The sequence below is a fragment of the Perognathus longimembris genome, chromosome 14 (genome assembly GCF_023159225.1).
Source record: "Perognathus longimembris pacificus isolate PPM17 chromosome 14, ASM2315922v1, whole genome shotgun sequence".
NCBI lineage: Eukaryota > Metazoa > Chordata > Mammalia > Rodentia > Heteromyidae > Perognathus > Perognathus longimembris.
Window position 1 is genome coordinate 30,753,514 of NC_063174.1, and position 15,393 is coordinate 30,768,906.

At 43.4% G+C, this 15,393-nt stretch overlaps 1 protein-coding gene across 2 annotated transcripts in view; it reads left to right on the top strand.

The window, feature by feature from the left end:
* The window catches only part of Prkch (protein kinase C eta), a 235,609-nt gene that overhangs the window by 123,843 nt on the left and 96,373 nt on the right, over positions 1-15,393 (top strand). For both annotated transcript variants that reach the window (XM_048362542.1, XM_048362543.1), the window contains exons 7-9: positions 1,581-1,708; positions 8,827-8,970; positions 9,125-9,298. In XM_048362542.1, the coding sequence (XP_048218499.1) occupies positions 1,581-1,708; positions 8,827-8,970; positions 9,125-9,298 (446 nt within the window). The remainder of the gene's footprint in view (positions 1-1,580; positions 1,709-8,826; positions 8,971-9,124; positions 9,299-15,393) is intronic.

The following is a 15,393-nucleotide window of genomic DNA, read 5'->3' on the forward strand; positions in this document are numbered from 1 at the left end:
GGTATATTAATCTCTTCATAGTTTTATATATCCCCTGACAGGCATGGAAAGAGAAATGTATCTGATCCCCAGAGTAATCATACACCCTGAAGTCAAATGTTAACTCCAGCGATCTAGCTACCTAGCTTCCGTGTGTGTGTGTGTGTGTGTGTGTGTGTGTGTGTGTGTGTGTGTGTGTGTATGTGTACATGAGCCCATGTGTACCAGTTCTGGGGCTTGAACTCAGGGCATTGCTGCTATCCCTTAGCTTTTTTATTCAGAGCTGGCACTGCACTATTTGAGCCACGGCTCTACTTCCTGCTTTTTGGTGGTTAACTGGACAAAAGAGCCTCACAGTTGTTCCTGCCCAGGTTGTAGGAATAGTAATCCTCAGATCTCAGCTTCCTGAGCCACTGGTACCTGGCTCACATTTTTTTTTTAAATTTTTACCACTGTACCAAATCAGCAGGTCTAGCTGTTAGTGTTTCTGCTTCCTGTGGTCCTTGATCTCAATTTGATGGTCTCCACTGAGTCTGAACGCCCATTGTGGACGTTACTTTCTGCTTCCATCTAGCTCTTGCTGAGGTTGGAGCCATGCCTGGGTCTCCCCTCCACCCCTCTTACCTGAGGGGAGTGCACCTTCCATGTGCTATAACTCAGCTATAGCTTCAGCTCCTATAACTCCTGTTCTTATTGACATACTGGTTTTGAGAAGCACTGTAGACATGTGTCTTTTCTAAAGGATCAGTTTCCCACGAAGCTAGTAAAGCCTAAGTCACAGCCTTTTTCATAAGCTTTCTCCAGGAAGCATCCCGAAATGACATAAATTTGGGGCTCATGAAGCCCATGTGTTCCCCAAGGACCTGTGTGATTCTGAGAAACAGAGATGTGCTGTACCCTGCGGCTGTGTTCTCCCATTGAAAGGGGCCTGAATTCGAATTTCTGCTTATTAAACCTTGGAGCCGTCATTGTTCGGAAGCCACTTCCTGAGCACCAGAAACTTAACTTGCCTTGCTTGCTTCTTCTACCTGCTGTACACCCTAACCTCAAGTGCTTTCAAGGTTACCTTTGTGTTCCCCCAAAGCATAGCTGGAACCACAGGCTGCAAACACGGAGAACCACAAAGCCCCAGAGCACGTGTCTCCATGCTAGGTGGGCAGCCCAGCCGCTGCAATTCTCAGAAAGGGAGAAATTCACAGTCTCAGCTCTCAGAAACCTCCTGTTTTTCAGCAGTGATCTCTCTGAAGCATGCATGCCGCTGCCTTGTCATCCCACATGGTTCTCATGATGAAAGCTTTCATCTTTAGATTGGATTGTGTTGAGCCATCCATGACTGTTACATGTAGTTTTGATAAATGTGGTTCATCAAATCATGAAAAAAACATAGAATAGATTTTTTTTGAGCACCAGATGTCAGCTTCTGCACAAAAGAGAAATAAATGAAATGCCAGGAATCGTCTTAAGTGTGAATTTCATTTTAGGAGATGACATTCGTTCAGCCTAATTCCCTTGTCGTAATCTTTAAGGTGGGTAGTTTTGTCTTGCAGCGTGTAATGTCTGCTCCATTTCTGACTGTGGGTTCTATTTCCCCCCTCTTCTAGTTTGTAAAATGAATGTACATATTCGATGTCAAGCAAACGTGGCCCCTAACTGTGGTGTAAATGCAGTGGAGCTCGCCAAGACCTTGGCAGGAATGGGTCTCCAACCTGGAAATATTTCTCCAACTTCGGTGAGACTTGGCTTTTTTTTTAAACTGTTGTAATTTAAAATCTATTCAGATGTGGTGACCCCCAAATAAGAGCATAAGACATCCCCAGAGTTTCTAATCCCCAGCATATACATAGCCTTATTGTAGTTTTAAAAAGTGTTTTGTAGCCCAGCACTGGGGGCTCACACCTATAAGCCTAGCTAGTCAGGAGGCTAAGATCTGAGGATCACAATTTGAAGCCAGCCTCGGCATAAAAGTCTGTGAGACTCTTATCACCAATAAATTATTCAGAAAAAAACTGGAAGTGGAGCTGTGGCTTATGTGGTAGAGCACTAGCCTTGAGTACAGAGAGGCTCAGGGATAGTCCCAAGTCCTGAGTTCAAGCCCCAGGACCAGAAAAAAAATTGTTCCATAAGTAAGAGTCTGTGTATAGTTATATGACAAGGAATAATGAGCACGCAGAATCCACCACAAATAGGAGAATCTTTATCTTTCTTTTTTTTAATTGGCTTCCTGTCATTCTAGTCTGGTGAGACGCTTAGAATCCAGAATCCTGTGCAATGAACAGTCTAACTGGGCAGAACAGGTATCAAGTAAACATGGTCTCAGCTTTCTTGTCTCGAGAGGTTGAATTTAGCTGGGCATCAGTGGTTCACACCTGTCACCAAGCTACTCAGGAGACTGAGATCTGAGAATCAAAGCCAGCCCAGGCAGGAAAGTCTCCCAGACTCTTATTTCTAACTAGCCACTTAAAAGCCTGAAGTGGACCTGTGGATGGAGTGGTAGAGTGCTAGCCTTGAGCCAAAAAGTCTGGGGACAGTGCCCAGGCTCTGAGTTCAAGCTCCAGTGCCAGTTTTGTTTATGGACTATGAATTTATATTTCTCAGATAACAAGTGATGGAAATTCCTTGCTCTAGACTGTCAGGAGTGGGTGGAATTAGGTCAATTGCCCTGAATGTGCTTGGTTAACAGCCTCCCTGAGTGATTGCCACCTGGGGCTGTCATGAGCTCTTTGGCCCCCTCCCAGGTCAATTCTTCTTCCCGCCTTCCTGACCAACATCTGGTATCTGTAGAGAGCTGGGAAGATGTAACTTGACACCTTGTCTGGGAAAATTCTAGACTTAAATAATCCCTAGGTGCTTAGAGGAGGAAGTGTAATCACTATGATTCTCACTAACTTGGGGAATATTGGCACTTACCACCTCATTTCCTTTTTCCTGAAAGTCTCCCACCTAATGGGTGAGCAATCTGTATAGACAATATGTTTCTTGATTTCAGGAAGGAACTAGAAAAGTCTCAGTCTGTCTACTTGTGGGTAGGCAGGCAGGATGTAAAATGGTGAGGAAAGGGTTCTAATCTAGATTCTAATCTATAGGACTGCTGTTTCTAGGAGGAGAGATGAAGGGTTTCAGCTTGTGCCAGGTCTTCTAAAATGCAGTAGAATGAGATAGGTGCTCTACCACTTGAGCCATACCTCCACTTCTGGCTTTTTGATGGTTAATTTGAGATATGAGTCTCACAGGCTTTCTTGCCCCCACTGGCTTTTAAATCATGATCCCCATATCTCAGCTTCCTGAGGAGGTAGAGTTATAGGCATGAGCCTGAATCAGATATCTTTAATGTTACAATATTTCAGACGGAGAAACCCAAATTCACCTGTTATTTCACAATACAGTATTAGAAAGAGAGAACTATCTTAACAAAAAGAAAAGAACTGGTTAAGAAAGATTAAGAAACATTGATTTGGTTTATTTTAAACCAAATGCACAAGTGGAAGAACTGAAATTTAAGCTGATATCCTTTTTCTATCTTGGACATTTTATGAAGGGAGATGTAGAGGAGGAGCAATTAAAACCAGCAGATCTTAACAAGGATCCATTTTCTATCCTGCTATCCCAATTGCATGGGTTCAGTAAGGAAAATCCTTGAAGTTTCAGAGGCCCACAGTCTCACAGTGGGTCTCTGCCTGTATTGCTTAGTGGCCACCCCAGGTGAGCGTTTTAAAAAGCTAAATAGATCAGGAGCTCCATTCTAGCGGTTATGTGGGAAATGTTCCACGGGAGGTATCTGCAAAAGTTGCCCTACTTTTGGGTTGAGTCCTCACTGTCAGGGGACACATAGGACCTGAAAACCATCAGCCACATTTTCTTCCTGTTCAAGTCCATGATACCAAACTATTCGCTATGCTGTGGGAGCCCTCTGTAGAGGGCTCATTGGTTCTGTGTCAAAAGTCTTCAAAGTTAACACTGTGTCCTAAGCAACTCAATTTCCCAAAAGCTATCTTAGGTGGTTATGCCTGTAATCCTAGTTACTCAGGAGGCTAAGATCTAAGCATCCTAGGTTGAAGCCAGTCCAGGCAGACAAATCTGAGAGACTCTTTATCTCTAATTAACAAGCAAAAAAAGCCAGAAGTACAGGTATGGTGCAAGTGGTAGAGCAGCAGCTTTGAGTGGAATAGCCAAACTAGAGAACAAGGTCCTGAGTTCAAACCCAAGTACTGGCACAAGAAAAGCAAGAGAAAAAGAAAGAAAGAAAAAGGGAAGGAAGGAAGGGAAGAACAGAATAGAAAATAGACAATAAATGAGACAGCATTGTACCTGGAACCTACCAAAATGCTTTATTTTTTTGTACCTCACCATAAGTCCCATAGCAGATTCTATAGCCTCTTCCATCAGGAGGTTGGGGAAGTAGTTTACTCAAGGTCATGGAATTGAGAATACAGTAGTTCTTTGAACCCAGGCAGCTGCTTTTAGAACCCAAATTCATAATTACTTTTCTTCCCATTTTCTGGAGTTCATTTTGATAAATATTAGTTTATATGATCAGAGGCACAGAGGCATTACGCCTTTGTGTTTCTCCCCTAAGAATAGCCTCCTTTAGTCTCATTGTGTGTGGATGCCCAGAGTCCTGTATAATTTATCATGTCCGGGCTTAGATCTAGCTTCCACATATGAGAGAAAACATGCACCCTTTTTCTTTCTGAGCTTGCCTTACCTTACTTAACATGATTTGTTCTAGGCCCACCCATTTCTCTGCAAATGGCATAATACTGTAATTATTGTTTTGAAGATTTGTGTGCAAGTATATTCATTGGGGTATTATTGTAGTGAACAGTAAACGACACACATTTCCCATAGCAAGTAGATTAGCACACAGATGATAATATATCCATAAAATAGACTACTAAGCATTCATTAAAATGCGTGTTCTCTGGCTGGTAGAGTTGAATAGCTTAGTAAACACTTGTCTAATATGTGTGTCCCTGGGTCCTGTCCCCAGCACCAAAAAACAGCCAACCAACAATAAAACCTTCATGTTCTCAGAAGGCAGTTAGAGATGTGGGGAATATACATGACTAATTTTTAAATAAAAATGTGTAAAATAAAACAATAATACCTTTAAAAATTAGCCAGGTATAAAATCATGTCTGTAAGTGTTCAAATATTTAAACATTGTATCCTTCATAATTCTGGATATTGTTTATATTTTTACACTGAGATTTTTTTCCCTCTATAATATAAAATTTTGTAAAAATAAAAGTTGCTTCATTGCCCTCTCTAATGGCACTTGGTTCTCACGTAGACTGTGCTACATGGGATGGACACTAGGTGGCACTGAGAACTTGACCACCTCATAGTAAGATGGAAAGGGGAACCTGCCTAAGGCACTCACGTTTCCAAGCTTACATTTGCACCTAAATGGTAACTGCCTAGTGTGTATTTTACAATAGTAAGGATATACCAGAAGCTGATACTGAGGTCTTAGTTAAAAAAACAACAAACCAGCAATAATAAAGCTGCTTTTCTAGGAATAGAAGGAACATTCCTTAAAACAATAAGAGCTATATACCAAAAGCCAGTATCATACTAAATGGGGAAAAACAAAAAACCATTTCCTCTAAAATAAGAAACAAGGCAAGGGTGCCCACTCTCTCCATTCCTCTTCAATATAGTTCTGGAATTCTTAGCCAGAGCAATAAGGCAAGGAAAGGACATTAAAGGGATTCATGCAGAGAATGAAGAAATTAAACTATCCCGATTTGCAGATGACATGATCTTATACCTGAAGGATCCAAAAACTCTACTCCCAAACTCCTAGAGATAATTGACCACTTGGGCAAAGTAGCAGGATGCAAAATTAATCCACAAAAAAAAAGGCCTTTCTGTATGCCAACAGTGTACAAACAGATAGGGAAATCATGAAAACAACCTAATTTGCAATAGCCTAAAAAAAAAATCTATGGGTTAACCTAACTAAATATGTAAAAGGTCTAGATAGTGAAAACTATAAAAATCTAAAGAAAGAAATCAAAAAGGACACCAAGAACTAGAAAGACCTTCCATGCTCATGGATAGGTAGAATCGATATTGTGAAAAATGGCCATACTGCCAAAAAACATATTCAAATTCAGTGCAATCCCCATCAAAATCCCAATGACATTCTTTACTGAGATCTAGAGAAAATCCAAAAATTCGTGTGGAACAACAAAAGACATAGACTAGCCAAAGCAATTCTAGGCAAAAGAAGCAATACAGGTGGTATCACAGTACCAGATTTCAAGCTCTACTCCAGAGCCATAATAACAAAAACATCTTGGTATTGGCATTAAAATAGACCCAAAGATCAATGGAACAGATTAAAAGACCCAGAAATAAAACCACATACTGATATTGAACAGTCAGCTGATATTCAACAAAGGAACCAAAGACATACAGTGGTAAAAACACAGCCTCTTCAACTATTGGTGCTGGCTGGGAGAACTGGGCAGCCGCATACAGAAAACTAAAAGTGGACCCCAGCCTGTCACTGTACACTAACATCAATTCAAAGTGGATTAAAGACTTCAACATCAGACCTGAAACCCCGAGACTACTGCGAGAGTGGGTGGAGAGACATTAGAAATTATAAGTACAGGCAGGAACTTCCTGAATGGAGTCCCAGAGGCACAACAGATAGGAGAGAGACTCAACAAATAGGACTGTATTAAAATTAAAAAGTTTCTGCACAGTTGAGGACATAGCTATTAAACTAGAAAGACAGCCAACCAAATGGGAAAAGGTCTTCACCAGCAATACATCAAACAAAGACCTAATATCCAATATGTACAAGGAGCTCAAGAAACTAATCCATCCCAAACCTAATAAACGAGTCACTAAATGAACAAGGGAGCTAAAGAGAGACCTCTCAGAAGAGATAAGAATGGCACAAACAAACAAACACTTGAGGCAATGTTTAACATCCCTGGCAAGAAAGGGAATGCAGGGGCTGGGGATATAGCCTAGTGGCAAGAGTGCCTGCCTCGGATACACGAGGCCCTAGGTTCGATTCCCCAGCACCACATATACAGAAAACGGCCAGAAGCGGCGCTGTGGCTCAAGTGGCAGAGTGCTAGCCTTGAGTGGGAAGAAGCCAGGGACAGTGCTCAGGCCCTGAGTCCAAGGCCCAGGACTGGCCAAAAAAAAAATAAAATAAAATAAAATAAAAAAAAAAAGAAAGGGAATGCAAATAAAAACAATCCTGAAATACTACCTTATCCCAGTCAGAATGACCTATATTCTGAATTCAGACAACAAATGCTGGCAGGGATGCACTGCTGTTTGTAAACTAATATGATCACTCTGGAAAGCAGTCTGGAGGTTCCTCAAAAAACTAAACATAGACCTTCCTTACGACCCAGACATACCACTCCTGGGCATCTACCCAGCATCACCTGCACTTCCATGTTCATTGCCACGCTGTTCACAAAAGCTAAGTTATAGAAGCAACCCAGATGCCCCACAATAGATGAATGGATCCAAGAAAATGTGGTACCTATAGACAATGGAATTTTACACAGCCATTAGAAAGGATAAAATAATGTCATTCACTGGAAAATGGGTGGAACTGGAACAAATCATGTCAAGCGAGGTAAGCCAAGCTCAGAGAGACAAACAGTATATGTTCTTTCTGATATGCAGATGTTAGATTTAAAATGCAATGGGACGTGACAAATTGCACAGGATTCTACACACATACAGTAAGACCAAAAGAGGATAGTCTTGGGAGAAAATCACCAAGTTGTAATACCCAAGCGTCTCTTCATATATATATATATATATATCTCTTCATATATATATATATATATATATATATATATATATATCACACACACACACACAGGCACACACGCACACTGAAATGTACTCCAAAGATATGGAAACAAAGGACCTTTTCTTAATTTTGGGGGGTTTGTTTTCTGATAACTCTGTTTTCTTTACCTCATATAAGGTGTATACACATGCACATCTGAGGGAAGGTGGGGGAAGACACAGAATCGGTGGAAAATGGGTGAAAATGCAGGAGCAGCAGCACTGGCTGCACTGGACATTGATGAAAGTGAGCTAAGCAACTTGAGGGCAGAGGTGAGAAGGAGAGAACGAGAGAAAATGAGGAAACAGATGATACCTTGCAAAAGGAAGGAACTATACTTACTACCTGATGTATGTAAAGGTAGCCCCACTGCATATCATCTTGAAAACAATAATAAAGTAATAAAAATATTTTCTTGTGATGCTAGAGATCAAACCTATGGCTTTGTACACATGCTAGGCAAGAGTGCTCTATCACTGAGCTCCATTTTATGAGAGACTTTTGCTCTGTAGCCTAGGCTATTCTAGAACTGGCTCAGTAGCCCATGGTGGCCATGAACTCAAGATCCTCCTGCTGCCTTCACTTCTTTTTGGCCAGTCCTGGGCCTTGGACTCAGGGCCTGAGCACTGTCCCTGGCTTCTTCCCGCTCAAGGCTAGCACTCTGCCGCTTGAGCCACAGCGCCGCTTCTGGCCGTTTTCTGTATATGTGGTGCTGGGGAATCGAACCTAGGGCCTCGTGTATCCGAGGCAGGCACTCTTGCCACTAGGCTATATCCCCAGCCCCTGCCTTCACTTCTTGAATGCTGGGATTGCAGGCATGTGTCAGCACAAATGATATTGAAGCAGTTTAGTGCTGCAGAACCTTGCTCATCCAGTGAACTGAGCTGATCTCCGTACACCTGCTAGGCGGAGGCTAGATCCAGTCCTAGCTAGGATGTTGTCTCCCTCCCTCCATGCTTTCTGTTTACACTGCAATTTCTGACTCTTTTCATTCCTCCTCTCCCTTGCAGAAACTCGTTTCTAGATCAACCCTAAGGCGACAGGGGAAGGAGGGCACCAAAGAAGGAAATGGAGTTGGAATGAATTCTTCTAGCAGACTTGGCATCCACAACTTTGAGTTTATCCGAGTGTTAGGGAAGGGGAGTTTTGGGAAGGTGAGTCTTGGCTTTGACCCCCTGGATTGAAGTGCTCCTTTTGTATACAATTCGTGTGTGTGTGTGTGTGTGTGTGTGTGTGTACACCCATATCCATATTTCTTATGGGTACCCACCCCTGAGGACATCCCAATGCCCCCCCGCTTGGTCCTAGGTGATGCTGGCTAGGATAAAGGACACGGGAGAGCTCTATGCCGTGAAGGTGTTGAAGAAGGACGTGATCCTGCAGGATGACGACGTGGAGTGCACAATGACCGAGAAGAGGATCCTGGCCCTGGCCCGTAACCACCCCTTCCTCACCAAGTTGTTCTGCTGCTTCCAGACACCCGTGAGTATGATTCCCTTTCCTGTCTCCAAAGCCTTCCTGCCTAGGTTAAAGTGAAGATCAGGGCCAAGCACTGGTGGCTCATGCCTGTAATCCTAGCTGCTTAGGAGGCTGAGATCTGAGGATCGCATTCCAAAGCCAAGAAAGTCCAGGCAAGAAAGTCTGTGAGACTCTTGTTTTTTTTTTTTTTTTTTGTAATTTATTAGTATTGTTATTGTGGAGTTGATATAGAGAAGAGTTACAGTTATATGAATCAGATAATGAGTGTAGTTTTGTGTGTTTTTTTGTTTTGCCAGCCCTGGGGCTTGGACTCAGGGCCTGAGCACTGTCCCTGGCTTCTTTTTGCTCAAGGCTAGCACTCTGCCACTTGAGCCACAATGCCACTTCTGGCTGTTTTCTATATATGTGGTACTGGGGAATTGAACCCAGGGCTTCATGTATATGAGTCAAGCACTCTTACCACTAGGCCATATTCCCAGCCCTGAGTACAGTTCTTGTTGAACCATGTCTCCCCTTCCTTCACTTTCTCCCAGTTTTTCCATTCCCTCCCCTTGAGCAAAAGTGCTCAGGGACAGCACCCAGACCCTGAGTTCAAGCCCCATGACTAACAGAAAAAGAAAGAAAGAAGCAAAGAAAGAAAAGAAAAAAGAGAAACACAAACATTAGTAATTTCTGATCATGATTGTTTCCTTCATTTTTAATGGAATAGTGCATCCTGGAGATGGTTTTGTGTGCACCTGTTCTCTGTGGCTATATCTAGGGCACCTAGTGTGTCGTTTCAACCCATTTTGCTATGAATTTTCTTGTCCTGTTATTTTTTTCATGTGTATTCCAGGGTTTCTCTAAGGTTTATAATTAGAAGCAGTATCACTTGGTCAGAGGGTTTATGCATTTACTTTTTTTTTCCTTTTCCATTTACTAGCATGTATTTATTAGACAAAGGGGGCTCCTTGTGATGTCTCTTACATGCATACAATGTACCCGGATCAAATTCACCCCTTCCATTACTCCTCTTCCTCCCTACCCGCTTCTCAACACAACTTCAACAGGCTCATTGTTCTAGTTTCACAGGCTGGCATAAAGAATTAGCTCCTGTTCTCACCCTCCACAACCTCTCCTGTCCAAGCCCCAAACAGGACCCACCTTACATTCCTATCCCTCATTTTGAAAGACTACATTTCACTTTTGAGGGAAGACCTTAGATATTTGACTTTTTCAGGCTGAGTTACCTTACTTAACATAACCATCCGAATTCTATCCATTTTGCTGTTCTTTATGGCTGTGTATATATGCATGTAAAATTTGGATTGAGTCCAACAGACACTCTCTTCCATCATGGCTAAAGAGAGCTAACATCTTCTTGCTGTCTTCCAGTCATTATTCTTAGTGCTTTATGTTTGTTATCTCACTTAACTCTTGTGGCCACCCCATGAAATCAGCACATGCTCACCCTATTTTACAGATGAGAAAATCGAGGCACAGAGAAATTTGGCTCCAAAGTGGTAAAAAGGATTGTAAAGCGTTGTGACTGCCAAGCCCTCTGTGATCATAACCACTGCGTTTCTAAACTCACACTTCCAAAGTACCCATGGGAAGGCCTTGTCCCTTACTTTCCCATCATTAGAGGCTGTCAGTCATTTCTGATGACATGAGATAATTTCTTTTAAATAGAATCTTGGAATTCTCACTTGCATGCCTATGATATGAGCACTGTGTTCAAATCAGCGCTGGGCAGGACACATGCTCAGCCTGGAAGTGGGCGAAGCGTGGAAGCTTGGAACAAAGGCAGGAGGAAGGATGCTCTGAAGGGGGATCAGTGATGTGAACTCTTTTCCGCTGCCTAGCAACGGAGCAGGGGGAGGGGAGAGTAGCTTATCGTCCCTGCCTCTCTACCCTCCTCCCCCTCCTCCTCTCCTGGTCCAAGCTGCTTCAGGCTCCCTTTCCTAGTCAGTGCTCCTGTGGTCCCTGAGGCTAGAGCCTGTGCCATTCTTACATCTCACCCTTGTGTTTCTGCTTCTCCTCTCCCAAGGCTTCCATTTCTCTGGAGCTCCAGTTATCTACATCTTCCACTGTGGCCTCCTGCACCCTGCACATGGCTCCTTTCTTTTAGGGGGTGGGCAGGGCAGGTTGACCCACAGAGCTTGAGAGGGGTACCTGGTAGAGAATTCCATCTCAGACTGGCTCCAAGCTCCAGCTCCCTGGGAGTGCTATGAATCAAGTGGTAGAGCCCTGTTCAGAGCCACAGGCCACATGGTTTCCTGTGGCCTTTGGATCACTGGCTGATAGAGTGGTATCCAGCTGGCATTGAGTCAGCTTAACTACAGGAACTTCTTCCCAAGTCACAGCTGATGAAGCAGATCAAGAACTCTCAGACCCAGTGTTAGGGCATTTTACCTACAAAAGGAAATCGTTGTGATTCCATGCCTGGAGTCACAGGGTTCACCCACAACTAAATGGTGTTGTGGCCCAGAATATTAGGAGCCCAGTGGCTGTGACATCTGCCACACATAAAATTCCAGGAATGTGCATGAGTTATACAACATATCCAAGGTTTAGTGGTCACCCGGGATCTCTGGTGTTTAGCATTTAACATTGCCATAATTTTTTGGGTTTTTTTTTTCTAGTGGAAGTTTGGTGTTTGTCCACAAGGTGGCAGCCGTTACTGCCAAGTGATTTTTATCTTGCCCTCAGAGAAATAAACCCAGGAAAGTGCCATTGAGGTATTATATACTGTACCTGTCTCCAAAACAAAGGATAAAGAGAACTCTCCTCTCCTATAATTTTAGATAAGAAAAGTGGCAGGAGACAACAAGGAAAAAAATCAAATGAGTTTTTCTCATACTAAGGTAGATACAATTTCTGATTTACCTTCTCTCATTATCAGATGCCACAGCATACCTGGCATTTGTTGGCTATGCATCCACCTGTGAGAAATTCTCGGCCACCATCTCCTTTCTCTGTTGTAGAGTAAACTGTGAAGGATACGGAATGTAGAGTGAGGTGCTGATGGCTCAAGCCTGCAATCCCAGCTACTCACGGGGCCCAAAATCTCAGGATTGTGGTTCAAAGGCAACCTGAGTAGGAACATTGGTGAGACTTAGCTCTAATTATCAAGCAAAAAGCCAGAAGTGGAGCGGTGACTCAAGTGGTAGAGCACTATCCTTGAGCAAAAAGTTCAGGGATAGTACCCAAGCCTTGAATTTCAGTCCTAGTGCGAGCACATACACATGCACAACCTAGAAGATGTGAGCTGTTCTAAGAAATGAGGTCCTGTAGGTCCTGTTTCTCAAATGAGATGCTAATCCATGTGTGGGGCTAACCTGTAATAGTTTTCCGGAAGGTTCTAGAAGTGAGTTCAGGTGGGGGTTTGGAGTCACTTCCTAGCTGTCTGCAAAGTATGTTTCCATTGGAAAGCTCTTGTAGCAATGGCACTCCCTGCACGTCCAGGCCCGTGCAACCTGCTGGGGGAGACCCTGGGGTTATTAGAGCTGTTCAAGTGACCTGACCTATAGGTCAGGAGTGACAGCATGGCCCTGTGGACTAGAAGACCTGAATTCTGCTCTACATTTGTTTCCTTCTACCCAATGGCTTGAGTCAGTCCTAAAGTTCCTTCCAACCTTGAAGTTCTTCTCAGGAACACAAAGGCAGGATCTGTGAGAGGGACAAGTGAGAGAGGGCAGAAAGGCTTTGCATACTGTGAAGAGCCGGCACTGGTGGCTCATGCCTGTAATCCTAGTTATTTAGGAGGCTGAGATCTGAGGGTTGTGGTTCAAAGCCAGCCCAGGCAGGAAATTCTGTGAGACTCTTATCTCTTATCACAAGAAAACTGGAAGTGGCGCTGTGGCTCAAGTGGTAGAGCACTAGCCTTGAGCTGATGAGCTCAGGGACAGTGCCCAGGCCCAGAGTTCAAGCCCCTATAACCCACCAAAAGAAAAAAAAAAAAGTGAGTTCATTTGCTTTGTGATGACTGAGTCCCCCCCCCGCCCACCCCCCCACACACTAAGGATGTGTTCTAGGCTTTCCTACAAACCTCCAGAGGAAGGCAACAATAAACAACCCCAAGGTAGGAATTTCAGAGCTCTGTTAAAATGATAAGCATATTTCAGCTGTCAGTTTTATATACAGGTTTACCAACCCTTAGACTCTTTCCCTAACTTTTTCATACTAATATGTATTGCTTGCAAGTATAGAGTTAAATTGGCATTCTTGTACATTTCTGATAGCCTGTAGTTCCCAATATTTTAACAATCTCTATCAAGACTCAGAAAAATATTTATATTCTTGGGCCTGTTGATTTTATTGCTGATAGTCTAGCTTACGTTATTAAGAGGGAAATACATACGCATAGTGCCTTAATTTCCAGCCACTTCATTACCATTTTGCTCTCCCCTGCTTCTGTGAGTCTGATGTTTTTACATTCCACGGGTCAGAGAGATCATGTGGCATTTGTCAGTCTATACCCGGTCGATCATGTTCTCACAAATGATAGGACAGAAAAAGCTATTTTTTCAGCTAAAGAGGGCACTTGATCTCTCAGGCCTCAGGTCTAGAATATGTGCCTTCCTCACTCTTTTCAAGTTAATCACTCTCATATTAATCACTACTATCCAGCCACCCCCTACCCCCAAGCTGAGCCTCCTGGCATTTATGGCCTGGAATCTGGGTCACTGAGGGGGATAAGAGAGGAGGGAGGGAGGGAGGGGGAGAAGGAAAAGGAGGGAGGGAGGTAAAGCAGAAGGGGAGGTGTGGGGGAGGGGTCCAGAGGGAGATGGGCAAGTAAACACTGGCCACATTTTTTTTAATTAAACTTTTTTCTTTATTGTCAAAGGGTGGTACAGAGGGGTTACAGATTCATATGTAAGGCAGTGAGTACATTTCTTGTTCAATTTGTTACCTCCTCCCTCATTTTTCCCCACCTCCCCCCTCCCTCTTACCTTCTCTCCCTGAGTTGTGCAGTTGATTTACACCAAATGGTTTTGTAGGTATTGCTTTGGGGATGGCTTGTCTTTTTGTCCTTTGTCTCTCAATTTTGGTATTCCCTTTCCCTTCCACAGTTCTAATACCCATATAAACAGTATCCAGGGTATTCGAATGAGATATTTAAAAAATATATTTTATTGTCATTGTAGAGATGATGTACAGAGGTGAGTGTACATGTACATAAGTCAGGTGATGAGTACTTTTCTTTTTGAACCCTGATACCCTTTCCCTGCCATTTTTCCCTCCCATCCCCACCACAAGTTGTATAGTTCATTTTCCACATAGCATGTTGTATAGTTCATTTTCCACATGGCATCTAGTGAGTACCGCTGCTGCATTTGTTCACCCTTTGTCCCTGCACTCCCCCTTGCCTTCCCAAAGGCAAATAAGCTAACAAACAGGCAAAAGGAAAAGACAAGCAAAACAGCAATGACAACAAAAATTTCTTGTTTCTACTTCTTGCAGTTTATTTCATAAACTATTATCTTATATGATCACATGCACATAACTATGGAGCCGTTGTGATTCACTCCTATGAATATCCTCCTCTGGTCTTGCTTTGTGAATGTCTAGAGACCTGTATCACTTAGCAGCTCCCAGTGTATTTTATTTATTTATTTATTTATCTATCTATCTATCTATTTATTTATTTTACCATCCAGTGTGTTTACTTGTAGATTTTAGTGTTTATTCAGAAGCCCACTTTATGGGGGCAAAGGTCTCCCTAGGAAACCACAAGACACTGCCCACTGCCCAATGCCCAAGAATGGCCTATCAGCCGCAGGCCGCAGGCTGCAGGCAGAGGTCCAAGCCTGTGCCCTGGGAGCTCCTCACTCCCTGGGGACTTAGCTGAGTTCTGTTTACCTCTGCTGTGCTGAGGTGGGCTACAGACCACGGGAACCCTGTGCAGGGTGCAGGACGAGAGGCCTGCTCTGCTCGGCCTGCTCTTGGCTGTGGTTTTCAGGTCAGGATGGAGGACACTGAAGGCCTCCTCCTAGTCGGCCTGCAGGGCTGAGCAGCCATTCCTCAAACTTAGCTCCACACAACAGTTTATGGTTTGTAAAGGTCCTGGGGCCTGAATGCAGGGCCTCCTTATGTCTTGCTTGCTTCTGTTTTTG